At 48.7% G+C, this 25,807-nt stretch overlaps 5 protein-coding genes across 11 annotated transcripts in view; 3 read left to right on the top strand and 2 right to left on the bottom strand.

Moving 5' to 3' along the window:
• The window catches only part of dub (duboraya), a 9,646-nt gene extending 4,029 nt beyond the window's left edge, over positions 1 to 5,617 (top strand). Inside the window, exons 2-8 of one of the 5 annotated variants that reach the window (XM_084698275.1) lie at positions 2,122 to 2,208; positions 2,376 to 2,453; positions 3,012 to 3,080; positions 4,178 to 4,420; positions 4,519 to 5,071; positions 5,286 to 5,331; positions 5,425 to 5,617. In XM_084698275.1, coding sequence (XP_084554401.1) covers positions 2,122 to 2,208; positions 2,376 to 2,453; positions 3,012 to 3,080; positions 4,178 to 4,420; positions 4,519 to 5,071; positions 5,286 to 5,296 — 1,041 coding nt within the window. In that variant the 3' untranslated portion in view covers positions 5,297 to 5,331; positions 5,425 to 5,617. Of the gene's footprint in view, positions 1 to 2,121; positions 2,209 to 2,375; positions 2,454 to 3,011; positions 3,081 to 4,177; positions 4,421 to 4,518; positions 5,089 to 5,285 lie in introns of all 5 variants that reach the window. The other 4 variants (XM_084698272.1, XM_084698274.1, XM_084698273.1 and 1 more) reach the window with 4 other exon arrangements.
• Positions 5,618 to 8,859: 3,242 nt separating this feature from the next.
• Positions 8,860 to 13,120, top strand: guca1d (guanylate cyclase activator 1d). Its single transcript, XM_084698282.1, has 4 exons — positions 8,860 to 9,290; positions 10,480 to 10,629; positions 11,389 to 11,476; positions 11,603 to 13,120. The coding sequence occupies exons 1-4, from the start codon at positions 9,096 to 9,098 to the stop codon at positions 11,728 to 11,730; spliced, it is 561 nt and encodes a 186-aa protein (XP_084554408.1). The 5' UTR covers positions 8,860 to 9,095; the 3' UTR covers positions 11,731 to 13,120.
• Positions 13,121 to 13,255: 135 nt separating this feature from the next.
• Positions 13,256 to 18,495, bottom strand: alg8 (ALG8 alpha-1,3-glucosyltransferase). The gene is made up of 13 exons (XM_084698267.1): positions 18,373 to 18,495; positions 17,729 to 17,807; positions 17,382 to 17,575; positions 17,044 to 17,153; positions 16,672 to 16,739; positions 16,267 to 16,393; positions 16,030 to 16,133; positions 15,773 to 15,893; positions 15,425 to 15,564; positions 15,013 to 15,152; positions 14,582 to 14,679; positions 14,395 to 14,467; positions 13,256 to 14,198 (listed from the first exon to the last, which is right to left on the bottom strand). The coding sequence occupies exons 1-13, from the start codon at positions 18,459 to 18,461 to the stop codon at positions 13,970 to 13,972; spliced, it is 1,572 nt and encodes a 523-aa protein (XP_084554393.1). The 5' UTR covers positions 18,462 to 18,495; the 3' UTR covers positions 13,256 to 13,969.
• Positions 18,496 to 18,502: 7 nt separating this feature from the next.
• On the top strand, positions 18,503 to 21,004 carry ccdc90b (coiled-coil domain containing 90B). 2 transcript variants are annotated; one of them, XM_084698281.1, is made up of 10 exons: positions 18,503 to 18,769; positions 18,859 to 18,967; positions 19,094 to 19,213; positions 19,315 to 19,418; positions 19,514 to 19,615; positions 19,733 to 19,774; positions 19,976 to 20,047; positions 20,129 to 20,182; positions 20,266 to 20,380; positions 20,578 to 21,004. In XM_084698281.1, exons 2-10 carry the CDS (start codon positions 18,877 to 18,879, stop codon positions 20,631 to 20,633), a joined length of 756 nt encoding a protein of 251 aa, XP_084554407.1. In that variant the 5' UTR covers positions 18,503 to 18,769; positions 18,859 to 18,876; the 3' UTR covers positions 20,634 to 21,004. The 2 variants fall into 2 exon arrangements, with proteins under 2 accessions (XP_084554407.1, XP_084554406.1); XM_084698280.1 differs by having other exon boundaries at positions 18,503 to 18,785.
• LOC146287681 (ankyrin repeat domain-containing protein 42-like) lies at positions 20,945 to 25,227 on the bottom strand. 2 transcript variants are annotated; one of them, XM_084698268.1, is made up of 11 exons: positions 24,689 to 25,227; positions 24,336 to 24,443; positions 23,531 to 23,650; positions 23,048 to 23,183; positions 22,468 to 22,668; positions 22,223 to 22,342; positions 22,002 to 22,107; positions 21,762 to 21,898; positions 21,472 to 21,595; positions 21,183 to 21,315; positions 20,945 to 21,076 (listed from the first exon to the last, which is right to left on the bottom strand). In XM_084698268.1, the coding sequence occupies exons 1-11, from the start codon at positions 24,788 to 24,790 to the stop codon at positions 21,008 to 21,010; spliced, it is 1,356 nt and encodes a 451-aa protein (XP_084554394.1). In that variant the 5' UTR covers positions 24,791 to 25,227; the 3' UTR covers positions 20,945 to 21,007. The 2 variants fall into 2 exon arrangements, with proteins under 2 accessions (XP_084554394.1, XP_084554395.1); XM_084698269.1 differs by having other exon boundaries at positions 20,987 to 21,076; positions 21,192 to 21,315.
• Between the last annotated feature and the right edge of the window lie 580 nt (positions 25,228 to 25,807).

Here is a 25,807-nt window from a genome sequence, read left to right as displayed (position 1 = left end):
GCTGTCGTATTATATTCATGCTACTTTAAGCAACACACAGTATACCTTGACATACAGTCCATAGCTCTCCATACAGCATAGCTTAGCATACAGTCTATAGCTTTCCATACAGCATAGCTTAGCATACAGTCCATAGCTCTCCATACAGCATAGCTTAGCATACAGTCTATAGCTTTCCATACAGCATAACTTAGCATACAGTCTATAGCTTTCCATACAGCATAGCTTAGCATACAATCTATAGCTTTCCATACAGCATAGCTTAGCATACAGTCTCTAGCTTTCCATACAGCATAACTTAGCAAACAGTCTATAGCTTTCCATACAGCATAGCTTAGCATACAGTCTATAGCTTTCCATACAGCATAGCTTAGCATACAGTCTCTAGCTAACCCTAACGCTCTCCATAGCCGTCTACAGCTTGTCAGAGGCCTGTTGCTAACACCTATCAGGTTCCTTCAGCTCAGTAAACACCAAACGAGGGCAAGTCTGCGGTTTGTTTTTGTGTTAGCCCACCCACAGAGACCCCCTCCAACCAAACACACACACACACAGAGACACACACAGACACACACACACAGACACACACACACACACTCACATGCATGTTGCATGTTGCGCCTCTAGCCTAGCCCCCGGCCAGCCTCCGGCTAAAAGGTGACTGGCTTTTATTGAGGGCGTTTCTGTTTGTCGACCAGTTAACATCAGACGAGAGCCGTGGATGGAACGAAGGGATGTGATCTCAGAGAGAGAGAGAGGAGAGGTAGAGAGAGCAAGAGAGAGAGGGAGAGAGTGAGAGAGAGAGGGAGAGAGGTAGAGAGAGGTACAGAGAGAGAGAGAGGTAGAGAGAGAGAGAGCAAGAGAGAGAGGGAGAGAGAGAGCGAGAGAGGTAGAGAGAGGGAGAGAGCGAGAGAGGTAGAGAGAGAGCGAAAGAGGTAGAGAGAGAGAGAGAGAGAGAGAGAGAGAGGTAGCTCTTGGCTGCAGTCATGGAAAGGGGGAGGGATATTACCTCAGACTGGCAAGGGAGGGAAGGAGAAGAAGTGTGAGTCTGGGTAAAAACATCTGAAAACATGAAGAAAAAAAGAAAATACATCTAAAGTTATATGATTACAGTCGTTTATTTACCCTAATCTGGGTTAGCTGTATAATGAGCCAAGACACAAGCCTGTTGGAGTTTTGGTTGCCTTGACAGAGCAACAAAGAGAGGGAGATAAGCGAGAGTGTAATGCTCTCAAGACTGGGCCTGGAGGAGATACGGACGGTGAGGTCAGAGGGTGGCGAAGGGAGAGAGAGGGGCCCTTAGAGAGAGAGAGAGAGAGAGAGGCCCTTAGAGAGAGAGAGAGAGAGAGAGAGAGAGAGGCCCTTAGAGAGAGAGAGAGAGAGAGAGGCCCTTAGAGAGAGAGAGAGAGAGAGAGAGAGAGACAGGCCCTTAGAGAGAGAGAGAGACAGAGACAGAGACAGAGAGAGAGAGAGAGAGAGAGAGACAGGCCCTTAGAGAGAGAGACAGAGAGAGAGACAGAGAGAGAGAGGCCCTTAGAGAGAGAGACAGAGAGAGAGACAGAGAGAGAGAGAGACAGGCCCTTAGAGAGAGAGAGAGAGAGAGAGAGAGAAAGAGAGGCCCTTAGAGAGAGAGACAGAGAGAGAGAGAGAGAGAGAGAGAGAGGCCCTTAGAGAGAGAGACAGAGAGAGAGACTCTCAGACAGTAGAGCCAGCAGGAGAACTCTGTTGTCTGAGGTTCCTTCATCCTCCAGAAAACTCTCTGTTTTTCTTTTCATTGTTCTTTTATGAATGTGGAGATCCCCCTCTCCAGACTCTCTCCTTCGCAGGCGTGTGTCTTGCCGTATGAGGTCATTTCCTGTTGTGGAAACAAGGAAATAGTCCTGGCACGGGGGCTGTGGGACGGCAAGTGGGAAAACCACATGTCATTCCTCAGGCTATCAGCCCTACCCTGTATCACAGTCCCCTCCTGCCAGGAGGCGTGCGAGTGGGCCTGTCTTGTATCAGTGACGGTTCACAGACATGACTTATGTCCATGTGTGTGTCACAGAGTGACCTGCACCAGTAAGAGGGTCAGCTACAGATGTTTGGGGTTGCTCGTGACTACGGTGTCTTGTGTTCCAGAAAGATGTCCCAGCCAAGCCGTCGGTGGCGGAACTGGCCGGAAAGTTCAAAGGTCACGCACAACCCATCCCAGCTGGAACTGAAGGGGTGAGATCTTTGTTCCATTTTAATCTTTGTCTTTCTCTACAGTGTGCCTGGTCTCTGAGTAAGCATTCCTTTTGATGGATGGATGGATTGAATTATTATAATTCCTGGAGTTGGTATGTGCGTGTGTGAATGATGCTGGTTCAGACCCCCGTGTGTGTGTGTTTCAGAGTAAGCCTGTCAGGAGACGTCCTCCTCGAACTCTGCAGATCTCCACCAGACCCCCGGGACAGGGGGAGGAGGAGGAGGTGAGAGGGGCTGGGGAAGGAGGTGAGAGGGGCTGGGGAGGAGGAGGAGGTGAGTGGGGCTGGGGAGGAGGAGGTGGTGAGTGGGGCTGGGGAAGAGGAGGAGGTGAGAGAGGCTGGGGAGGAGGAGGAGGTGAGTGGGGCTGGGGAAGAGGAGGAGGTGAGAGAGGCTGGGGAGGAGGAGGTGAGAGAGGCTGGGGAGGAGGAGGAGGAGGTGAGAGGGGCTGGGGAGGAGGAGGAGGAGGTGAGAGAGGCTGGGGAGGAGGAGGAGGAGGTGAGAGGGGCTGGGGAGGAGGAGGAGGAGGTGAGAGAGGCTGGGGAGGAGGTGACAGGGGCTGGGGAGGAGGAGGAGGTGACAGGGGCTGGGGAGGAGGAGGAGGTGAGTGGGGCTGGGGAGGAGGAGGAGGTGAGAGAGGCTGGGGAGGAGGTGACAGGGGCTGGGGAGGAGGAGGAGGTGAGTGGGGCAAGGGAGGAGTGTGGGGGGGGGGGGGAGTAACACAAACCAACACTGTACAAGTAACGTCTGCAAACTTGTTTTTCATCCCCTATTGTGTGTTTCAGAAACCAGCCCTAACCAGCCCACTTCCTGCCAAGACGAAGAGAAACTCAGCTCTCATTGAGAAACTTCAGGTTGGTGCAAACGTGTTACAGTTAGAAAGAATGACTCATTATCCTGTTTGAGAATCCCCTTTACACCCTTGCGTCTTAAGCACTGGAGTATCTGAGAGTAACGGTTTGGACAGGAACTAGCAAGGCAGCCCCACTGTGGGTCAGATCTTCTGAACATAAAGTGAGTCAGTTGTAGTTTGTTTCTGAACAAAAACCAGAGCTTATCAAAACCAGACAGTAATGCCCCCTGCTGGTTGTGAAGGAGAAGTGCAGTTGCACATCATATACTGGAGTGGTTCAGCCTCAGGGTTCAGGTTTATAGTAAAAGTGAGAGCTGCCATTTTCTGCCACAGTCCTTAGGAAAAAGAATCTGAAGCTCTATCTTGTAAAAACAATGTTGAAGTTTAATCCTACCTCTCTCTCTCCTGCCTCTCTCTCTCTCCTGCCTTCTCTCTCCTGCCTCTCTCTCTCCTGTCTCTCTCTCTCCTGCCTCTCTCTCCTGCCTCTCTCTCTCCTGCCTCTCTCTCTCCTGCCTCTCTCTCCTGCCTCTCTCTCTCCTGCCTCCCTCTCTCCTGCCTCTCTCTCTCCTGCCTCTCTCCTGCCTCTCTCTCCTGCCTCTCTCTCTCCTGCCTCTCTCTCCTGCCTCTCTCTCTCCTGCCTCTCTCCTGCCTCTCTCTCTCCTGCCTCTCTCCTGCCTCTCTCTCTCCTGCCTCTCTCTCTCCTGCCTCTCTCTCCTGCCTCTCTCTCTCCTGCCTCTCTCTCCTGCCTCTCTCTCTCTGCCTCTCTCTCTCCTGCCTCTCTGCCTCTCTCTCTCCTGCCTCTCTCTCTCTCTGCCTCTCTCTCTCTCTCTGCCTCTCTCTCTCCTGCCTCTCTCTCTCTCTGCCTCTCTTCTCCTGCCTCTCTCTCTCCTGCCTCTCTCTCTCTGCCTCTCTCTCTCTCTGCCTCTCTCTCTCTCCTGCCTCTCTCTCTCCTGCCTCTCTCTCCTGCCTCTCTCCTGCCTCTCTCTCTCTCTGCCTCTCTCTCCTGCCTCTCTCCTGCCTCTCTCTCTCTGCCTCTCTCTCTCTCCTGCCTCTCTCTCCTGCCTCTCTCCTGCCTCTCTCTCTCTCTCCTCTCTCTAGGCTAACCTGGCCTTATCCCCCACCGCTCTCCAGCCCTCCCCTAAGAGCCCTGGGCTGAGGCTCCTGCCCCCGTCCTTCACCCCCCCCTCCCCCTGCTCCATCAGGCCCGTTACCACGACAACACCAACCTCTCCGGGCAGCATGGCGGGCCTCCCTCGGACCGGGGGGGAGGAGGAGCCCCCCGCCACCTTCCAGACCCCCGCCTCCCCCACGGAGGGAACCCTGCTGCCTAGCATCAACAAGGTCTGTGTGTGTGAGCGTGTGTATGTCCAGGTGTGTGTGTGTGTGTGTGTGAGTGAGAGCTTCCATCCTCACCCGTTCCTGCTGCTCTGTGTCTCCAGAGTAGAGCCCGTGTCTCCATCCGGCGACGCCCACCCTCCCGGCGACACAGGAAGTCCAGCAGCGGAGAGGAAGTGGGCGGGGCCGAGGGAGAGGACACTCCCCTCTCTACCCCCGACGGTCCGGAAGCAGGGGGGAAGGGGAAGGAGGTGTTTGAAGGAGAGGAGGAGAAGGAGAAGAAAGAGGAGAAGAAAGAGGAGGAGAAGAAAGAGGAGGAGAAGAAAGAGGAGGAGAAGAAAGAGGAGGAGGAGAAGAAGGAGGAAGAAGGAGCTGAGGCCGTCTCTTCCTCCAGAGCTGACGCCAACGAGACAGACCCGGGCCCTGCACTCCCTCACAGACCGACCGACCCAACAGGGGAGAACCCAGGGGTGAAAACCTCCACAGAGCCTCAGGAAGAGGAGGCCCGGGGGGGGAGGGAGGAGGGGGAGAGAGGGGAGGAAGGAGGGGAGGATCTGGGAGGGGAGGCTTCGCCCCAGGCTGGGCAGGTCCCTGGAGAGAGAGGGGAGCGGTGCTGTGAGGTGGGGGTGAAGAAGACCCCCGATGAAGAGAAGGAAGGCAAGGTGATCTGAATGGTTAATATCAACTCGTCATTAATGAATGTTTCTCAATATCGTAGGGAGAGCTGTGGACTGTATGCTAAGCTATGCTGTGCTTAAAAGTAGCACAAATCTAATACAACAGCTTAGAGGAATTAACACTTTTTTGAGTGGTGTTTGTGTCCCTCTTGGAGTACCATTGACCCCCTGGCGGCTTGTCTTCTCCACCACAGATGACAGCTGACTGAACACCTGATGGGATCCACCTCATCCTGTCACCTTGTCACCCCCCTCCACCTCATCCTGTCACCCTGTCACCCCCCTCCACCTCATCCTGTCACCCTGTCACCCCCCTCCACCTCATCCTGTCACCCTGTCACCCCCCTCCACCTCACTCTGGCTCCCTAACCCTCCACCTCACTCTGGCTCCCTAACCCTCCACCTCACCCCTCCACCCCAGGAGAGCAGAGGGGCAGACTGGTGCTTGTGGCTGGGCAGGCCCCCTCCCAGGCCCCCCTCTCAGCCCCCCTCTCAGCCCCCCTCTCAGCCCCCCTCTCAGGCCCCCCTCTCAGCCCCCCTCTCAGGCCCCCCTCTCAGGCCCCCCTCTCAGGCCCCCCTCTCAGCCCCCCTCTCAGGCCCCCCTCTCAGCCCCCCTCTCAGGCCCCCCTCTCAGGCCCCCCTCTCAGGCCCCCTCTCAGCCCCCCTCCCAGCCCCCCTCTCAGGCCCCCCTCTCAGGCCCCCCTCTCAGCCCCCCTCCCAGCCCCCCTCTCAGGCCCCCCTCTCAGGCCCCCCTCCCAGGCCCCCCTCCCAGCCCCCCTCTCAGGCCCCCCTCTCAGGCCCCCCTCTCAGGCCCCCCTCTCAGCCCCCCTCTCAGGCCCCCCTCCCAGGCCCCCCTCTCAGCCCCCCTCTCAGGCCCCCCTCCCAGCCCCCCTCCCAGCCCCCCTCCCAGGCCCCCCTCTCAGCCCCCCTCTCAGCCCCCCTCCCAGGCCCCCCTCTCAGCCCCCCTCTCAGGCCCCCCTCTCAGGCCCCCCTCCCAGCCCCCCTCTCAGGCCCCCCTCTCAGGCCCCCTCTCAGGCCCCCCTCTCCCTCTGGCCTCCCAGGAAACACACACAGCTGCGCGTGTTAGGGCCCAGGAGGACCCAAGACTTCCTCCACCGATCCTGTCTCTTTTTATTTGTATTCTTTTGTGTCTTAAGCAGAGTTCAGATACAGCACTTGTGATTAGACGTTCGTTTGAAGGCATCCTGACCTGTATCTTTCCTTAAGATGTGACCTTGCAGGTCTTAAACATGCCAGTTTGGAACTGGAAACCTTCACAACGGCAGACCCCAAACAGTCTAGCTGTAATTTAGAATAGTTTATGTGTCTGAACCAAAAATTAGCCTGCGTTTTATTTTCCCTTGATCTTTGGCCAAAAGGACTGTAATTATTTTGTTTTTGAACTGCTTTTTGAACTGCATTTGATATAATTGTTTCAGTCATGTGACACTTCTCTGTACCACATCCTTAAAAATGAATGCTGGTCTATTTATTACATATTATCTATATTCAGGATTATAGGATTTAGTAAAAAGAAGAAAAAAAAACATTTTACTGTAAATCCAGGGCTTATGATTCACGTTTCACAAAAGCTGCCGTGTACTACAGTCTCCACAAGGGGGCAGTTTTGCGGCTTCTTCGCTGCCTCTACAGATGCAGTCGTTAGTTTGAAATTGTGCCAAATACTAATGGGCTTAAATCACCTCAATGTCGTTTTTCTTGCTGTGAATTAGGCAGCTTGCTCTCACCCCGAGAGTAATAGGATGATCAAGGACATTGTTCAGTTTTTCTCAGTCAATTTGGCATTTTCACAAACTTGTGTTGAGAGCATCAAACTTTGGTTGCAAATTGATTGCTGCTCTGGCCTGTAAACAGGCTTTTTAATCCACTGGAAATGACCAGGGATGGTTGTTTAATACTGGTAATCTGGTTACTTTTTGTATAAAATTGTTGAAAAAGTAAAATCCAACTTTATCAACGATTGCTTAGAAGTGATTTTTTTAACTTCGTGTTTGTCAAACTGCAAGGCCAAATCTGTATTTTTGTTGCAAGACAAGAAAGAAAACCGTGCTGTCTTTACTGTAACTAATGATGTGTGATAAAGTGATTATTTTGTAATTGATTGTATCGTCAGCAATACGACAAATTGAAATACAGACTGATTCATGATATATATAGCCTATCTTTTTTTTGTGTTGCTTTTCACCGAATCTGTGAGAAAACGCCTTGGCTCCTGAACAGTATGATATGTGTTGTGTCTTAGATACACCCAGACCGTGCCAAATCTACGCCGTGTCAACACAAATGGGCTCGCCGTTCCCTGTACTCATCGTTCCATGCGGTGAGCCAGGGTAATCACCGTAAACCCCATTCTGAGCTAAACACATCCAGCACAGACTGACGACAGCAGCTAGCGTGCTTCCTGCACTGAATGTTCCGCCATGGAAGTTGTCTCGTGACTTTCCTGGAAGGGGTACTTGAACTAGAAAGGAATGAATTAAATCAGTGGATCCCATGGAAAGATTAGATCGAGTTAATCAGTTAGACTGACGAGTGATGTCCGTTTTCCTGTACAGTAGTTCAAGTTCACGTCTTTCATTGTCAGATGCACAGAACAACTTGAGGTCAGATGGGGCACTGAAATTCTTGGGACAAGACAACGCAAAGCAACCTGGCATAACATAAAATATAAGTTTAACATCTATCATAGATGTAATCTATGTTAAACTGAATCTATGTAGCTTTATAACTCATCACAGTGTACAACGGCAGTTGCATTAGTTAGGACTCCTAGATAAGGTTGATTTAAGGATACCAAACTTGAACTAAACCCCATCCCCATGGAAACAGGAAACTCTGCTGTTAGCATGTGACCCCTACCCAATGAGAAACTACAATTACTATTAATTTAGAAGACACTTTCATCCAAAACAAAGAACAAATAGCGCATGCGCCAGGCAGAAAATCAAGGACCAGAAATGTCCAGTTCAGACGGTATTTGAGCGCTTAGCGCCAGGTTTTACTGAATGCCACATACCTATTTGCCATAGAAACAAGGTCAAAGACGATTAAAAGAATCCAGCGCCTAGTTCTTCATTAATTGATGAGACATATCAGGTGATGCAATACGATTAATGCAAGTCTCTTAATCAAGGGTCATCTAAAAGGCTCCAGGACAAGCTGTATGTCTGCGCCAAGCCTTGCACGCACCAGGCCCAGTTCAGGAAGCAGCCACATTCAGTATGTAGGCTTTTCAAACGAAACAAGTAATGACCATGAACTGTCCTGCTGGTATTCAGCATGAACACGAGACAGAGACTCCTAAACCGTGATCAGGAACAGGGGAGTCAGAACGTACCAAACCATGCGAGCCAATGGAGGGGCCAGCGATTGTATCAGGGTGGCCATGCCCCCCCCCCCCCCCCTCATGGCCCCCCTTTTGGAGGTGCCCCTGAACACAGGTTCTGAAAGCTGGCGGTGTACCCAGAAACCAGAAGGCGCGTCTGACTTTAGCCTCCTCAGTGTCTCTGGGTTGGTGTTTAGGGAGAGGCAGTGGAGGCAGGATCTCTTAGCTGACACAGGAGGAAGCCCTGGTTGGAGGCAGACTGAGAGGCGTGTTATATAACCACGGCTGTTTCAGTGCCAGTGTCCTTGTGTGCATGCTAAAGCCTGTTGGCCTGATTCAGAGGGGGGGGGTTATCTAATTAGGGAGTTATCTTAAGTGTTTCTCATGTCCCCAGCAGGTAGTAAGAGGGTTAGAGACTCCTGAGTTCTGCTGTCTGCCCGACCGTGCTGCACAGCTAGTCCACAGGGATCACAGCCCGCACTCGACCAGATCACAGCTGCTTCTCCTGGTCTCCTTCGCCATCCTCCCTGGTCCTCTCCTGCACTCTCCCCCTCCGGCCCTTTCCCATCTCTCTCTCGCTGCAACCTCCAGCCCAGCCTCCCCGGCTGTCCCCTGCAGAGGCTGCCCTCTCCAGGCCCCCCGGCCCCCCAGCAGAGCCATGGGGAACCACGGGTCCAATCTGGATGACATCCTGGCCGAGGACATGCACCACTGGTACAACAAGTTCATGAGGGAGTCTCCGTCCGGTCTCATCACCCTGTTTGAGCTGAAGGCCATCCTGGGGCTGCAGGGCATGACCGAGAACGCCAACAGTTACGTGGACCAGGTGTTCTTTACCTTCGACATGGACGGGGTGAGTGCAAACAACAAGCTTCTCTTCAGATACGCAGGAGCGAACATCGGGGCTGTTTGGTGTGTGGTTTGGTCACTGCTGAAAAGACGCTTTTGGTGGCATTAGGGCGTCGTCAGCGATGGTGGTGGTTCACATGTGGAGGGAGGATAGGTGGAACATGTTGACTCTAAGATGTGTAAGAGACTGCAGGCCTGTCGTCTGGTCTGGGTGGCTTCAAGGTGAACGTCATGCAGTGTGTGTTCACTGACAATCAGAACCGAGTCCACCAATCATCGATTTTGGAGAATTCATGCAAGCCCTGGTGAAAGGTTAAAGGTCAGAGATGGTTTAAGCCTGACACACCTAATGTGCTCTGATATGGATCTAAGTAAGAGATGTTCTTTGAGGAAGCTCATGTCCTAATGAGCTTACTCAGGCAGCATGGATGAAGAGGATCCCATTTAGGTTCTCAGTTGGTATGCTAACCTCAAGGGATTGTCTCTGTCAGGGCCTGCTGTGTGTGTTTGTGTTTGTGTGTGTGTGTGTGTATGTATGAGACAGAGAGCTGCTTAATGACAATCCATGCAGAAAGTGGGTCTGAGTTTATGGGATCAAGCTGCCAGCGTCCAAGCAGCCATGCATGCCTTTAAACTCACATCCTTCAACACCGACTATGTGTCTGGTCTAAATGAGTGTGATTATTGGCTGTAGTAGAAATATAAATGTGAGGGAGACGGGCTGTTGCTGATGGTGCTGTTAGAAAGGCGTCACACTAATCATTAAACTAGGCGGAGCGGGCAATGTAATGTTTGAAGCTGCATGGATAAAACCACAGCTCTGGGTAATCTATAACAGAGAAAAAAGGTCAGATTATCCTCTTAATTTCAAAGAAGGATAATCTGGGTATTATGGTTTGATAATATCACCCACAGACCTTTAAAACACTGCTGAGGAATCCCTACCACAAGTCTACAGATGAGATCACCTGACAGGGCATACTTTCATCAAAGAGTGATCTTTGATGATATGTCATTTCCTGTCAGGGGAGGAAGTGAGGGCTGCTTTCGTCTGTGCGCTGTAGTGGTGCTGCATTCTGGGTGTCATCAAATAGTTGACCCAGTTTGATCAGATCTTATGTAAAGTACTTCGGTTTTATGTGAATTGAGTGGTAGTATGTTTCTCTGAACCTCTCTCTCTCCTTCCTGTTTAGGATGGGTACATAGACTTTGTGGAGTACATCGCTGCAGTCAGTCTAATGCTGAAAGGAGAAATCAACCAGAAATTAAAGTGGTACTTCAAACTTTTCGACCAAGACGGAAATGGAAAGATCGACAAAGATGAACTGGAAACAATCTTCACGGTAAACGTTTGTTTGATTACACGGTGTGTTCTGGTTCTAGTGGCCGTCATGATCCGTTTATGTGGAAGGTAAACCGCCGGACAGATCTCAGGAATCAGAGATGAGAGAGGAGGCCGTTTCACCACCTAGAGCCTCGCGTCACTCTCAGACATTCAGTTCACCTCAGGAGAAAGGTTCATTAGCTTGTTGGAAAAGCTGAAGGACATCAACCTACTTGGTTTGCCTGGTGATATCCTCTGAGATTAATTGAGAGAAGTAGGTTGGATTAGAACTTAAATTAGTCAAGGCCACCTAATCTTTGGGTGAGCTCATCCAATCAGTGCCTCCAATGGCATGCTAAGTGATGTCATAGATGAATGACCTCATTTGCGAGCTGACCTCATTGGTTTTGCCGCATATGGATAACGTTTGAAGGACATCATTTTTAAATTTTACATTTACATTTAGTCATTTAGCAGACGCTCGTATCCAGAGCGACTTACAGTAAGTACAGGGACATTCCCCCGAGGCAAGTAGGGTGAAATGCCTTGCCCAAGGACACAACGTCATTTGACTTGGCCGGGAATCGAACTGGCAACCTTCAGATTACTAGCCCGATTCCCTCACCGTCCAGACACCTGACACCTGAATTTTGATTATCATGATTATTGATCCAAAGTACCGACTTGCATTTGTATGTGGTACTTTGTTTTAGGAAACTGGAATAGAATGTGGATGCACACTGTTTAGTAAACAAATAAACACTTTTGGAATCCTCAGGCGGTTCAAGACATCACACGCAACCATGACGTCACCCCCGAGGAGATTGTGTCGCTCATATTCACGAGGATCGACGTTAACGGAGAAGGTGAGGAGCACGCAAGGGCATGTTGATACCCTGACCTCTGTCTAACTGCAGTACAAAGTCCACATTTAACATCCTCAGGATGTCGTGAGAGCTTTGTTGACTGTAGCTGACCTTGTTCCGCTGCAGGCGAGCTGACTTTGGAGGAGTTCATAGAAGGAGCAAAGGAACACCCCGACATCATGGAAATGCTGAAGAAGATGATGGACCTGACTCCTGTGCTCATCATCATCGTGGAGGGACGTCAGACTGGATAAGAGGCAGGAGGAGTGTGGGAGACTGAAGATAAACGTCCTGTACATTTACCCTTTAAAGACAATTTATGAGATTACCCCATGAAGAACCAGAGGATGCGTGTCACAAGAAGCAGCCAAGCACACTACATGAAGACACCTGGGGGAGGGGCACATCTGGGGGACATTGAAGCGAACGTGTCCCAGTGCATTTTGTTTCCTCATCTAGCGTCGCAGCCCAGGATGAACGCTCGCTCTCTGATCTCTGGCTTCCTGCTTCCAGCACAGTCAGGTCCCCAGCTGGGCTCCACTGAGGTCAAAGCTCACGCTGCAAACGTCCCTGCTGGAATCATGCTTCCTGGCCACTGAGAGAGAGCCTGTCCTTGGACTGGCCCTGATCCTCCTAATGCTGTAAAGGGTTCAGTCTGAGCTCCCCCCTTGCTACACCACCGGGATTTACAGCTTCGTCATGGCGATGTGGTTTCTTATTTTAGGAGGGATTCGAGACCGGCCCAAGCAGCTCTCTAAAGGGCTGCCAGGGAAGAGGGTTCTGTAGATACGCATACCTTTTGTTTGTTTGTTCACTGACACCAAAATCCTTGTGCTCCTGCCTGACCTGCACTGCTTCCTGCACCCCTGGAGAAGCACAGGTCAGACGGTTGCCTTTCAAAATATTTCCATGCTGGATGTCAATCAAACTAACACTAACAATTCATCAGTTTCTCTCTATTCCTCTGGCTGGCAATTACAAAACCCTGTACATGCTGAGCTGTGCATCGTGTGAGGGAGGCTCTTACACGATACACAGTTTGACTCAGTCGATATCTAACCCTCCTGCTGAACTTCCTCTGGTCTGTCATAGTTGGCTTGAGTTTGTTCTGTTTTGCTAGTCTTGCTTGTTGAATGTCACAAATGGAAGTGGCATGTTTATTTAATCATTACAATATTGCTACTGGTCAAGCTATGAGACTTGTGTTTGTATCAGTATGTTACTAAGCAACAGAGGTAGATAATACCCCATCACAACCTTTCAGACAACAAATTGACGCACAGTGGAACGTTATTATACAGTTCACTTTGAGGGAAGACTGACTGCTGGTTATCAGTTCTCTGTGAGGACTTCTCTGAACTACAGACAGTTGTTTTATTGTCTTTTGTTTTTGTCTTTTTATCTATTTTTGTATTCAGAGAATGGAAGGGAATGCTCACAGCCGAGGAGAGAATGTCAGGGTGTTGTACCTAAGGATGCTTGTGTTTTATAAAGATGTGAATTCCGACGTTGTATTAAGTGGACTGTGCATATTCATGACAAGCTTTCAGGCTGTGACTTGTGTGCAATAGGAGAACCCAGTAAGCAATCATTTAACATGACTTACTGATGACAAGTTTGATTGATTTCTATGAATCAATTTGTGTTGCCTTATCAATAAACCTGTTAAAAAGACACTGATTATTTGATATCTTAAATACTTATGTTTATACTGTAAATGAGACATGGAGCTGACAGTGTTGGACACTCGGGACATTACAGATGGAGCTGACAGTCACCTCCAGCTAACTCAATTAAACTTAGTTTTAATTCACACCAATTTACCAAGGACCCATAAATTACAAATAACCAACAACAACACAACAGAAATATCATGTTCACAACACGAACAAGTTTTACTTCAAAAAGGTACAAAACAGAGTTTAAAGATGATTTCACATACTGTCCCTAAAAAGTTTATACTTTTGGTCCATCGTTGGAGAGAATTCTTATATATTTGTCCCACCCCTTTCTCTGGCTCTCCTTCAGCTATTCCAGTGATGATATTACTCAAACTACCCCGACTCTGCTCCTGCAGAGTGGAATCATATCTGCTTGCTCCCTGCAGCAGCTCTGAGACAGGTCTGTACAGATGTAATCCCTTAAACCACCTGGATTACCTGAACGTTAAACCAACTACCATAATGCATAGTCCATAATCGTACAAATCGCCTGTGCAGTTACCGCTCAAAAAAGACCAAATCCCCTCACCAGTGGACTCGTCTGAGGAGACACTTTACCTGTAGCCACACTCAGCACTTCACAGGGGGGGACGTTTCCATTTGGGTCGTCCAACACCTGCCTGGCCACACCTGTTCCCACACAAACACCTTCCCCTAAGACCGGTCGCTAAGCGCTGTTCTGGATTGGTTGAAGCGACACGTCGTTGCCGAGGGAACCCTCCAGAGCGTGAGCCAGGAGGTCAGGGGTCGGTGGCTGGGAGGAGCCGGGCCCTCACAGGCATTTGTGTTTGTCTGCCGGACGCCGCAGGAGGGACAGGTAGAGGAGGAGGAAGGAGTAGGCCACACCCACGGAGCAGTACACTGATGTCACCAGCAGGGGGACAAAGGGCAGGGTTTGCTGCCACGGCAAAAGCGGGTAGAGGATCTCACAGAAGATCTCCACAGCAGCAAGGCCCAGGAGGTAGGAAGCTTCCAGAAGGTGCAGAAGGGGGCCCTGGCCACTGGGAGAGAGATAGAGACACCTGGCTTATTTGTATGGAATGAATCATTACTTTCATCATTAATCCATGTAGCTATGCTGATGAGTTGAAGAGCAGCGTTGCAGTGTTGACCTCTGCTCTGTGGGGATCTCAGTATAAGACCCCACCTCGCTACCTTCAACCCCACCAGGACAGAAACACTGAGGCGTTAGCTGACCTGAAGAGCATCCTCAGGGAGGAGAAGCTGTAGAGGGTGAACAGCAGCATGAGCAGCAGTTTGACAGGCAGTTCTGTGGGAGGAGACATTAGACATGTTCAGCCTGACGTCCTGCAGATCACATCAAACACACACAAGACCAGAGGCAGCAGGACCACAGACGGCTGGTCTCAGTCCCGCTCCTCACCTGCAGGTGTGAAGAGAAGGGGGAACAGGGAGTAGTGTCCGGTGGTGGCCAGCATCAGGAAGATCCCAGCATCCTCTCTGCTCTCAACCGCTAGTATGCTATCAAACACAGAAGGGACAAAGCACAGCGTTAGAATAACACAACAGGACTTCCTGCAGGCCGTTCTCTCTAACAACCAGCTGTAGATCAACCTCTCTCGCCCCCTGGTCCTCAGGGCCCCCTGTCCTGCATGTTCAACATGTTTTTCTCTTCCAACGCACCTGATTCAAAAGAATGTGTCGCTAATCAGGTTTCTGCTGAGCTTGATAACAAAGGGTGTGTTGGAAGACGGAAACATCTAGAACATGCGGGGCCGAGGTTGAGGAAGGGTGATCTAGATGAAGTTTAATAAGAGTGTTTCTAGGAGTGTGTTGGCTGGGTTAGCAACTCACCTTAGGGGCAAGATGGCGATGAGGATGGCCTTCTCGTGGACGTGCCAGCCGAACATGAAGGTGCTGAGGGCACACACCACCAGGCAGCGCAGGAACCCACGGGCGCCGCGCGGACGACGCCAGATACTCACCACCGCAGGCTGAGGGAACACAGGAGGGGGACGACGGTCGTGATGGACCATGACCCATCCAGCTCACACACACACACACACACACACATCACAGCCAAGCTTCTATCCTGCCTCGTCAGCTGATGTTTCACAGCTTCGGGTAAAAACCAAAACATCACTGATGCTTAAATACTTCTGGCACTGAGCTGTTTGTGGAACACAGACTCCCATGGTCACGGGGCGTTCCTGGATGAACTACATGAGACTAAAGCATCGGAGAGATCAGGAAGAGATCAGCTCACCAGGACGGATGCCAGAGTGCAGATGAGGGTGATGGAGGGAGAGATGGAGGGCAGGACAGAGTGCTGGAACTCCTGCACCAGTCCGCCGGTCATCGAGGCTTCTGGAAGCTTCTTCACATCCAGCAGCTTGAGACGCACTCCTAAGGAACACACCAGCATCAAACATCCCTTAGTAAAAACACTAACCCTACTGGACTACTGAAATAACCACATTTCATTTATTATCTTTTACAACGAAAAACAACTGATTGTATTTGTTGCTTATGACATATTCATATCTGTTAACTGGTAACCCAGGTAAGGGTGAAGGGTGGACAGGAGAGGTTGCGAGAGGGATGGGAGCCTCACCCAGTACAGACAGAACCTTGTCCAGCCCGTTGTAGAGGGCCCAGACGTTGGGGGCCCAGTAGGCGTGGCAGAGACCTCTCTTGAAGGGGAAGAGTCTCGACAGGACCTGGGGGAGCTGGCCCTGCACACAGCAGAGAACAGTGAGGTGTTCACAGAGAGCCAGCAGACCCTAAGAGGCCAAAGTACCTTGAGGCGTATCACCAAGTCTCCTTGACAATGTTCACCAGGGGCTCTACTGAAGAATGAAGGCTACTCACCATGGCTATGAAAGGACCGAACGACAGAGCGAAGACAGAGACCACCATGCTGCCCAGAGCCACCAGACGCACAGGGCTGAAGCTGTTCCACCTCAGCGAGCCATCTGCACAAACCCAAGAATCACCACTGACATGACTGATCACAATACCAGACGCTCTGAGTGGTGAGTGGACAGGTAACAGCCTTTACCAGGGTGACAAATGTCACGCATTTTCCTGAACATCCCTGGTCCTTACCGGTGTTGTCCTGGGTGAAACAGAAGCTCCTGAGCAGGTAGATGCCATACGCTGGAGCAACATACAGGTAGATGTGTTTCAGGTTCAACAGGACTGCAAACAGCAGCGCTCCCTCCAAATGTCTGGCCTGCTCAATGCAGACGTGGTTAGGTACAGAGATGGCAAAAGTACACATCCTTCACTCAAGTAGAAGTACAAATGTTAAAAAATAATATTTAGGAATGTTTATTGTTTAATCCATAATGTATTTTTTTTCTAAAATATCTTTTCAACCTTTTGAAACTTTTTTGTCCACACACAACACGACACAAAAACTTTTATAGTTTTTCAAAAATATGTTTCAAAAATATGTTTTTCAAAAAAAATGTGTTTTTCAAAAATATTTTTGTTCACACAAAATGACACCTGTAAATGTCTTGCGATGGACAGTAGCAGAACACCAAACAACATGCCATTGTACTGGAAATGAATATCTGTGCACAATGTTAAGGCCTTGATACAGAGCACGACAAGCACATAGCTTAATCCTGTCATCAGTGTATAGTCCCTGAGAGTTTAGGTTGGTTTAGAACCGAGGAAAAGTTCTTTGGGTGTGTGTGAAGCCCTATGTGACATTGATTGTACAAAATACATAAAAAACGCTTTACAAACTAAATGTGATTTTATCTCCACAGAAAACCCAACTGAGCTGGACATAAACTCCTCCTTAATTTCAAAACAAAGGGAAACCCATTAACAGTCAGATTCATCCCATGTCATCAGAGATGTTAAGGATACGATCGACAACAAGGAGGCCAAAGTTCCAGAGCAGCAGAACTGCCAGGATGAAGCTGGGCTGCCCCAGAACGTCCCGGGAGCTCCTGTTCTGACGGACCGTTCTGCAGCACCTGACAAGAACACACCGATCCGGTCAAAAGGGCGGAAACAAACTCCTTGTTTATGTTGTTCTGTCTGTAATTGTGAAATGATTTAAAATGGCTGCAGCCTATAATGGCCAGGACACTCTTGAAAAAGACATTTGTACTCCCAGCCTTTCCTAGCTCAATAATAATAATAAAAAAGATCCTTCCATAACTAGAACAGCACTTTTTCAAGTCCCAGGGCTTGATACTCACTCTCTGACAGCATAGATGAAGACGATGTCGGTTACGATGACTGAGAGTCTCTGGAAGAGGACCGTAGCAGAACTGGCATAGGCCAGGTTCTGCACCACCAGCATCTCCTTGTCAAAGTGCTTCGCGACATGGGAGAGGCCATATTCAAACCAGGCAAAGAGAGGAGGGTAGTCCAGGGTCCACTCTGAGGTATTCTACAGAAAATATAGAAATATCGTAAGCTAAATTTGTTTATTGTCATTTTAACTGGCATGTACTGTGAATTGTTTTTGCGGCAATAGTTAAATACATTTGTCAAACTCTTCTGCAATGTGGTGATACATAAAGTGGGGATCAGATTAACAGACCTCATAATACCACTTGGACACTGGTAAACTATGTGTGATGGCGAGCCAGTTTCTATGCACCTCGAAGTCCGTGGAATGACTGAAAAGCAGAAATGACATTGAAAACATTCACCTTTTGCCTCTGTAAGAAGTAGCCTATAATGTACATTCAGATCACTTGTAAAATGCAACGCAACCTACTGACGGCCAATTAAAATATGTTCCAACTAGTTTCATATATTATCTTGTCCACATTTTGTGACATTATGTAGAAAACTGTATATACAACGACATACATTTTTAATTAGCATAAGCTAATCTTCTGTGTACTTAGCTATATGTTCTGTGTACTTATATGTTATACCAGGTGCTTGCGTTTTCTTGTCTTAAGAATTTCAGTGCCCAGTCTGACCTTGTGTTGTTCTGTGTACCTGACAAATAAAAGACTTGAACTTGAACTCTTCCAAGTTGTCCCAGCCAACCGCTTACTATCAATAAAGTTACATTGACAACGCAATAGCTATGATGAGGTGGCTCGCAGAGTGCTAATGCTAGTTAGGATTAGCTAGCTAGCTTTACAGATTAAATACGCGGTCTACAGATTCACTATAATCATCGACTTTCAAAATTAATGACGGACTCATCACTCCACATTCTCCACTTACTATGCGTTTATCAAAAGACATTTCAAGAAAGAAACTCCAAGCGCCAATGCAGGGAACCAACTCCCACTTTCATCCATGGGGGCCGCCATGATGTGTCTTGTTTTGTAAGCAAAACTTTATTGATCAAATGTTTGTTCCGAGTTATTCGCTAAGGTTAAAGGCAGTACATCATTCAACAAACGAATACTAGTGAAACGTATGGATTAATGATACAGCTAGACAGAAGATTTTGAGTGTCCATTGAAAATACATTTAAAACTGTTACGTAAATCACTGTTTATATCCGGTGTCACCAAGTAAAAAAGTAGGCTATGTGTATGGCTGGAGGTGCCCTGTCTGAATGAAGAACACGAAGGCGTAGCCTACTCCCAGTACAATGCTTTTTACTTAGTCTCAGGTGGCTACAAGATAACGTAGGTAACATTTTCAAGCCTATTTTGTTTCTTACCAAGTAATAACTGGATCGCTAATTGTTTACACTTTCAGTCAAAGTTGGTTCAGATCATGGCCAGGATAAGGCACTTAGCAACTATTTTGCGGTCAGTTTCGCGGCAGCTACATATTGCTAGTCCATGGGGACTACGAAGCTTGAGAGGTGAGTACAAAAAAAGTTATTTGGAAGCGTCAAACATAATTAAAATATCTAGTATACAATAAACCTCCAAATTTATCGGCTACCTCACTTGATCTGTCTCTCGTCTGTTTTGTTTCCCACCCATAGAGCTCCATTTTACAGCACCTGTTGCAGCTTATGACATGAGAAAAGTGGAGTTAATACCTATCGAGCAAAGAAAGCTGACGTTTGACTCGCATGCCATGGTCATAGAGTTGGAAAACAACGGTAGGCTACGTCGGAGGTTTGATTGAATGATTTCAGTTTCTTAATTTCTTCAATCTCACGATCCTCACGATAACCTGGTAAAACACGTGTCAATTTTCTAGGTTTTCAAAAGAATCAAGCAGAGCTCATAGTATCAGCACTAGTGACTCTGACAACGTCAAACATGGATATTGTATACAAGGACATGGTGACCTCAGCACATCAGGTAGGTTTTGAGGGTGCACATAACCCCACGTGTATTTAGTAGGCTAGATACGCGGATATTGGACTCATTCAATCACAATCCATCACGTGTGTTAGGAGATCGCGCTGCAGCAGATCATGGCGCACCTGGACTCCATCCGGAAGGACATGGTAATCCTGGAGAAGAGTGAGTTTGCCAACCTGCGCTCCGAGAATGCGGTACATAACCTCCACTAGCCACATAAGCATCTCCACCTTGTCTGTTTGGACTCATGACATTTGTAATGTAGCCTGTCCCTGTCCATCCAGCCTTAATGAGGTTGAGTCTTATTACAGAAAATGAAAACCGAACTGGACCATATAAGAAGCAGATTACTGGTGAGTGTCTATGGTATTTTATGATTTTTTTAACATTATATAAACTGTCAAGTCATTAAGAACCAATTCTTATTTACAAAAGCAGCCTATCAGCCGAAGTGACAAGTCATTCGAGGGGGAAAGGTGCTTCAAGATACAGATGTGTAACTCTGATGTGATGTATTGCTGTGCTGATTCCAGATGTGATGTTTTCTGCTTCAGGAAGAGAGTCAGAAGATCAGAGCTGAAGCCAAGCTGGACATCAACCTCGAGAGAAGCAGAGTCACAGATCTGGTGTGTGTGTGTGCGTGCGTGTGTGTCCACCTGTATCTCCTCACCCTCTCTCATACAGCCTGTGTAAATCTGTTTCCTCAGTTTACAGACCAAGAAAACAAGCTGATGGAGGCCAGCACAGAGTTCCACAGGAAGGTAATCCTGTTCCTGTTCCGTACAGATACGCTGTCGGGCCGCGCCCGTCTGCACTCCTAACCCTCCTTCAAACGTCCCCTTAGAACGCAGACATAGATCACGACACCATGGAGACCAATAAGAAGATCGATCTGGAGGTGGCGTCCCTTAAAACCATCCTGGAGTCCCTGAAGCTGGAGACTATCCGCTACCTCGCAGGTGCGGCAGGGGGGGGGGGGGGGAGAGAGAGACACAGGGGCGGAGGGTTCATTAGACAGGCACTTTTTTGAAAATGCCATATCTGTTTATATATCAAATCATATTTAAACCTACGCCCCTGGTTTGATGTGCTTTAAGTAGTTACACAAAACTTGTGATTTGAATACTGTTTTAAATTCTTGTGGCTTCTTTCACAGCGTCTGTGTTTGCCTGTCTGGCCATAACTCTGGGTTTCTATCGTCTCTGGAGGTGACTGGACGCCTTCGGGAATGTTTTGCGGGACATTTTATACATGTTTATCCTGATATATCACAAACTGAAACTTGCTATACCTGTGAAGTTTGCAGGTTTCCATTGGGAACTGTACTGAGTTGATATTAGAGCACGCAAGCTCACTATGTAATTACGACACGACACGTAACGTTTTGAACAGCATTTATTTGCATGTCCTAAAACCTAGAAGCAAACTGCCATAATACTTATTACAGTAGACTTTGCTCACCAATTCCAACTGTGTTTATTTTGTAGACTCTGATGGTCCAGAGCAGGAACATGTTCACAATCTTGTGAATTTCTCAATATATTGTACTGTGCATGAATCTAAATAAACATTGCTCAAACATATTGTCATGCAACATTCGCTTTTTTCTTGGTTGTCTTTTTTTTCTCGATGACGGGAAGACATGGGGCGATATCCTGGAGAGAGAACCAGAACTTACTATGTCTGTTGATTCTCAAATATTTCAACAAGTAAACAACATTTTGAATGACATATTTTGGGGTTGTAATTGACTCCTCTTACCTTACAGACCTTTGCATTCCTCCGGGCTTGCTCCAATTTTCTGATCTGCGCTCTGTGATCGTCTAGCTGGGTCTCCAACCTCTCTCTGCGCTCTCGTTCTCTCTCTAGCTGAGCCTGCAGGTCCTGAAGGAGACTGACAGACAGGATACCCCCCTCACAGTCAGTCAGAAGAATCAGTCAGAAGTCCAGCTATCCAACAGGAGATGTTATTAAGAGGCAGTGAGGTTCTAAGAGGCAGTGAGGTTCTAAGAGGCAGTGAGGTTCTAAGAGGCAGTAAGGACGGAGGTACCTCTGAGCTTTTCTCTCTGTGTCCATCTTGTCGGTTTCTTCCAGCTCTCCACCCAGCTGTCGGTAGTTACTCCGAGCTATCTCCACCTGCATCTTCAGCTCTTCCAGTCTCTGGCGTGCCCTCTCTGCACAACAACACGGAACACAGAAACACCCTTCATGCATTCAAGAGTGTTTCACGTCTGATGTTTCGAAAGCGTTACGATTCTAGGGAAGCTGAACGGAAGGCCTGGCGGGCCGTTACAAGACACATAAACACATTGACGGAGAGATGAACCTCAGGTCACTGACCTCGTCCTTGTCTTCTCTGTGCCGCCGTCATCGTCTCCTGGCAGCACCTGCTCCCCGTCACTTGATCTTCATCATCCTCCCCTTCCTCCTCTGAGCTGGCCTGCCCCAGCATTCTCACAGCAGCCAACTGACCAAACCTGACAAGACAAAGACTGTTGAACCCCACCACCATGTTCATGTAATACCCAAGTGATTCTACTTCCTGCTAAACCCAGTAGATGAAGCAGGTGTCATGTCGACCTCTGAGCTGTGTCTCTGGGAGTCTCCCCGGCGTTGTTCTTGAGGCGATGGTCGGCTCCCATCTCCACAAGCCATCGAAGGCATGTCAGGTGACCCTGTCCAGCGGCTGAAAGTGAACACAGCTCCAGTTCAAACACGCCCAAGATCTCATCCTTCTTTTCTTTCTGTGACACCACAAACTTCCGAGCTACTGTGTGCATGTGAAAGTGGGATTGCCTGACATTTGTGCATGACTGTGGAGCCTCCCTGGTCTGTCTCGTTGATGTTGACGGTTCCACATTCCAGAAGCTTCCGGAGGGTGACCAGGTCTCCGTGGAACGCTGCTGTGTGGGCCGGAAATTCTAGAACCGATATAAGAACCAAACACAGGAAGAACAATCGGAAACTCCCAGAATGCTGTTGAATAAACCTGCCCCAAAGACATTTCTCATGATTGTTTGAGCTCATGGAAAAACAGCCAGCGTACCATCTTCCTCTTCTGGGCTGTCTGTGTGTTGAGACAGCTCCTCAAGACACTGGAGAACAGGGTCCTTCTGAAACCTCACAGCCAGGTCTCTAGGATTTTCCCCCTCGTTATTTCTAGCCTGCAGAGTCCTGGCCAGACCACCTCCCTTCAACACCAGGAACTTCAGACACAACACGTGGCCCTCTGCGGCCGCCAGGTGCACTGCAGGAGGACAGGTGACAAACCACAAGGGGGTGATGTGGAGTACCAGGTGTGTTTCAGCACCAGGTGTGTTTCAGCAGTGTGACAGCACCAGGTGTGTTTCAGCACCAGGTGTGTTTCAGCACCAGGTGTGTTTCAGTACCAGGTGTGTTTCAGCACCAGGTGTGTTTCCGCAGTGTGACAGCACCAGGTGTGTTTCAGCACCAGGTGTGTTTCAGCACCAGGTGTGTTTCAGCACCAGGTGTGTTTCAGCACCAGGTGTGTTTCAGCACCAGGTGTGTTTCAGCGGTATGACCGTACCAGGTGTGTTTCAGCACCAGGTGTGTTTCAGCACCAGGTGTGTTTCAGCACCAGGTGTGTTTCAGCGGTATGACCGTACCAGGTGTGTTTCCGTTGTGGTCCGTGGCGTCCAGACTGCCGCCCCACCTGGTGAGGACCTGGACACAGCCCAGCCTGCCGTGGAAGGCTGCGTAGTGCAGGGGCACCCAGCCTCTGGAGGATGCCCTGTCTGACTCCTGCAACAGCAGACACCAGAGTGCAGGACCTGAGATATGGAGGCACACACTGATCTGTCTGCTTCCTGCCACACAGGAGGGATGACAGAGTGTGAAAGGTGGACGGGGTGACCGGGGCCAATAATGATCTGTCTGGAAAGGTCAGTGTGGGGTTTTACTGAGACGTGTGCTTTTCTACAGAGAGCATGGTTGCCATGTGTGTGTCTTGTGTTGTGGAGGTGGTGTGTGTGTTGTGGTGGTGTGTGTGCTGTGTGAGACAAAAGGGCAGGGTCTAGGCCCAGCGTCAGAGGCTCCAGGTGATTCTGCTCCTCTGGCTGGTCTCTGAGGGAGGAGAGGGCACTGCTCACCGCTCCAGTCCTCAGCAGGGTCTGCAGGGTGTCAACGTGGCCATGGGCGGCCGCCAGGTGAACCGGGGTGCAGCCTCTCTGGTCAGGGACTGACAAGTCCACCCCATTCACTATTAGAGCCTGGAGAGAGAGAGAGAGGGAGGGAGGGAGGGAGGGAGGGAGGGAGGGAGGGAGGGAGGGAGGGAGGGAGGGAGGGAGGGAGGGAGGGAGGGAGGGAGGGAGGGAGGGAGGGAGGGAGGGAGGGAGGGAGGGAGGGAGGGAGGGAGGGAGGGAGGGAGGGAGGGAGGGAGGGAGGGAGGGAGGGATTTAAATGAATTCTAATCTAAGAATCCCTAACCGCTCAGCCATCTAACCCCCTTCACACCCTGATAGGGAGTACAACAGTACTTACGAATGATTTGCTGGACCTGATGTTAGTTTCCTCCAGGATCATAATTACTCTTATTGAGAGACTTGTTGCTCTTGTTGGTTAATTGTAACTGATTCCAAATTATTGTACTCGCTGTGAAATACTTTACTGTTGCTTGCTTTTCTACAGGTACACTCTTGCACTTTTTGATGTTCATGTTTAATTGTAACTTGTTTAACTACATGCTCTTATGGTTCTTCCATTTGGCACTTATTTGGTTTTTCACAATGTATGCTTCATGTTTTGGCTACCGGCAATGTTTGCGGCTATCTCGTTGATATGATCAGTGACCTATGCACTTTGTAAAACTCTCTCTTGGAAGTTGCTTTTGGAAAAAAGCGTCTGCTAAATGAATGAATGTGATAGTGATCACACTGACTATCAGGGTGGCGGTACCTCCAGACAGGCCCTTTGTCCTCTGATAGCGGCCAGGTGTGCCGGGGTCCAGCCCTGAGGGCTCTGACGCGAGGGCTCCGCCCCCTGCCACAGCAGCCAATGGAGACACTAGGAGAGAGACAAGGACCGCGTTTCCCAGATTCGTTAAGAATCTCTTGAGCGTTCTAAGAGCGTTCTAACGCGCTCTTAGAACGCTCTTAAGAAGCTCTTAGCGTTAAGAGCTTTTTAACGAATATGGGAAACGCGGCCAAGCTCAGTACAAAGCTAGCCAAACTAGAGGGGGGGCACAACGGCAGATTAAAATGTACGCCACTACGTTGCGCTATTGTACGTTACACAAGCTGTAGGCCTACCTCCAGTCTGCCATCCTGAGCAGCCAAGTGCAAGGGCGTGAAGCTGTACTCCGGGTCCACGTCGTTAACGTTAACCGCTGACCCGCTTGTCGCTAAAGACATCAGCGCCGTGACATCACCGGCTCTGACCGCATCATGAATCGACAGACAGACCGTTCTCTGCTCTGAGACTCCGGTTGAGGATCAGAACACAACACAGAATGATGTCTATTGTAAAACATTCATGATGAGGTTATGCATTTCTGGATGAGTCGCGTGGAACACCTACTCCATTATATTACCGTGTTAAACGTTCACTCTGAAATCATGTTAAAAGACAGTAGGCTTACTTGCTGATGGTTTTGTAGCACTCATTTAAACTGACGGATTTCGTAAAAAAGAAAAAAAAACTTTAATCGAACACTGTATTTGAGGCAGTTGCAAATTATGTATCAGAGCAGATTTTCTCAGTCCACTGTCTATGCGCGAGTTACGTTGCTGCCTTCAAGTTTAAAAAGGAGAATGCAAAGATCAAACTTTCCTCTAAGCCTAGCGCTTTAATAGTTCCCCCCCTTAGTTCAGTATTGTTGACGCTTTGCCATGACTACCTGAGCCCTGCAAGCTATTCTGCTCTCCACTAAGTGGCAATGAACACCATGGTTGGAATATTCTTAGTCCTCAACATCACCATCACTACACACAAGCAGAACCATGACAAATGCTCATTTTGACTCATTCAAATATTAACTTCGGTTGACAAGAATAAAAACCAACACCACAAATAATTTTTACTTAACTTTATTAATGATTCAAGCAATATGACAACGAAAACTAATATCAAAGGATGGGGGATTCTGGGAGAATTAATACAGAAAGCCACACCAATCACTATTCACACAAACACTTTTTAATATATATATTTTTTATTGAAAACCAGTATTACCAAGCAAAATAGCTTTTTTTTTTTTTTTTTTTACTTCTGCAAAAAACACCTGAAAATTCGGTTTAAAGCAGTTAGAAAGAAAGATTACCAAGAAACTTGGATAAAGGTTAGCCACCATGTTATGTGTCCTGTTTACTTTTGAATAATAGGTTGTATTTCTTACCTTCTTCAACCTTACAGATCTGTCAAAATTTCAA

This window comes from Hypomesus nipponensis, chromosome 5, assembly GCF_054491055.1.
Source record: "Hypomesus nipponensis isolate SF chromosome 5, ASM5449105v1, whole genome shotgun sequence".
NCBI classification, from domain to species: domain Eukaryota; kingdom Metazoa; phylum Chordata; class Actinopteri; order Osmeriformes; family Osmeridae; genus Hypomesus; species Hypomesus nipponensis.
The sequence above is the reverse complement of the archived record's forward strand: the minus strand, read 5'-3'. Positions and strand labels throughout refer to the sequence as shown.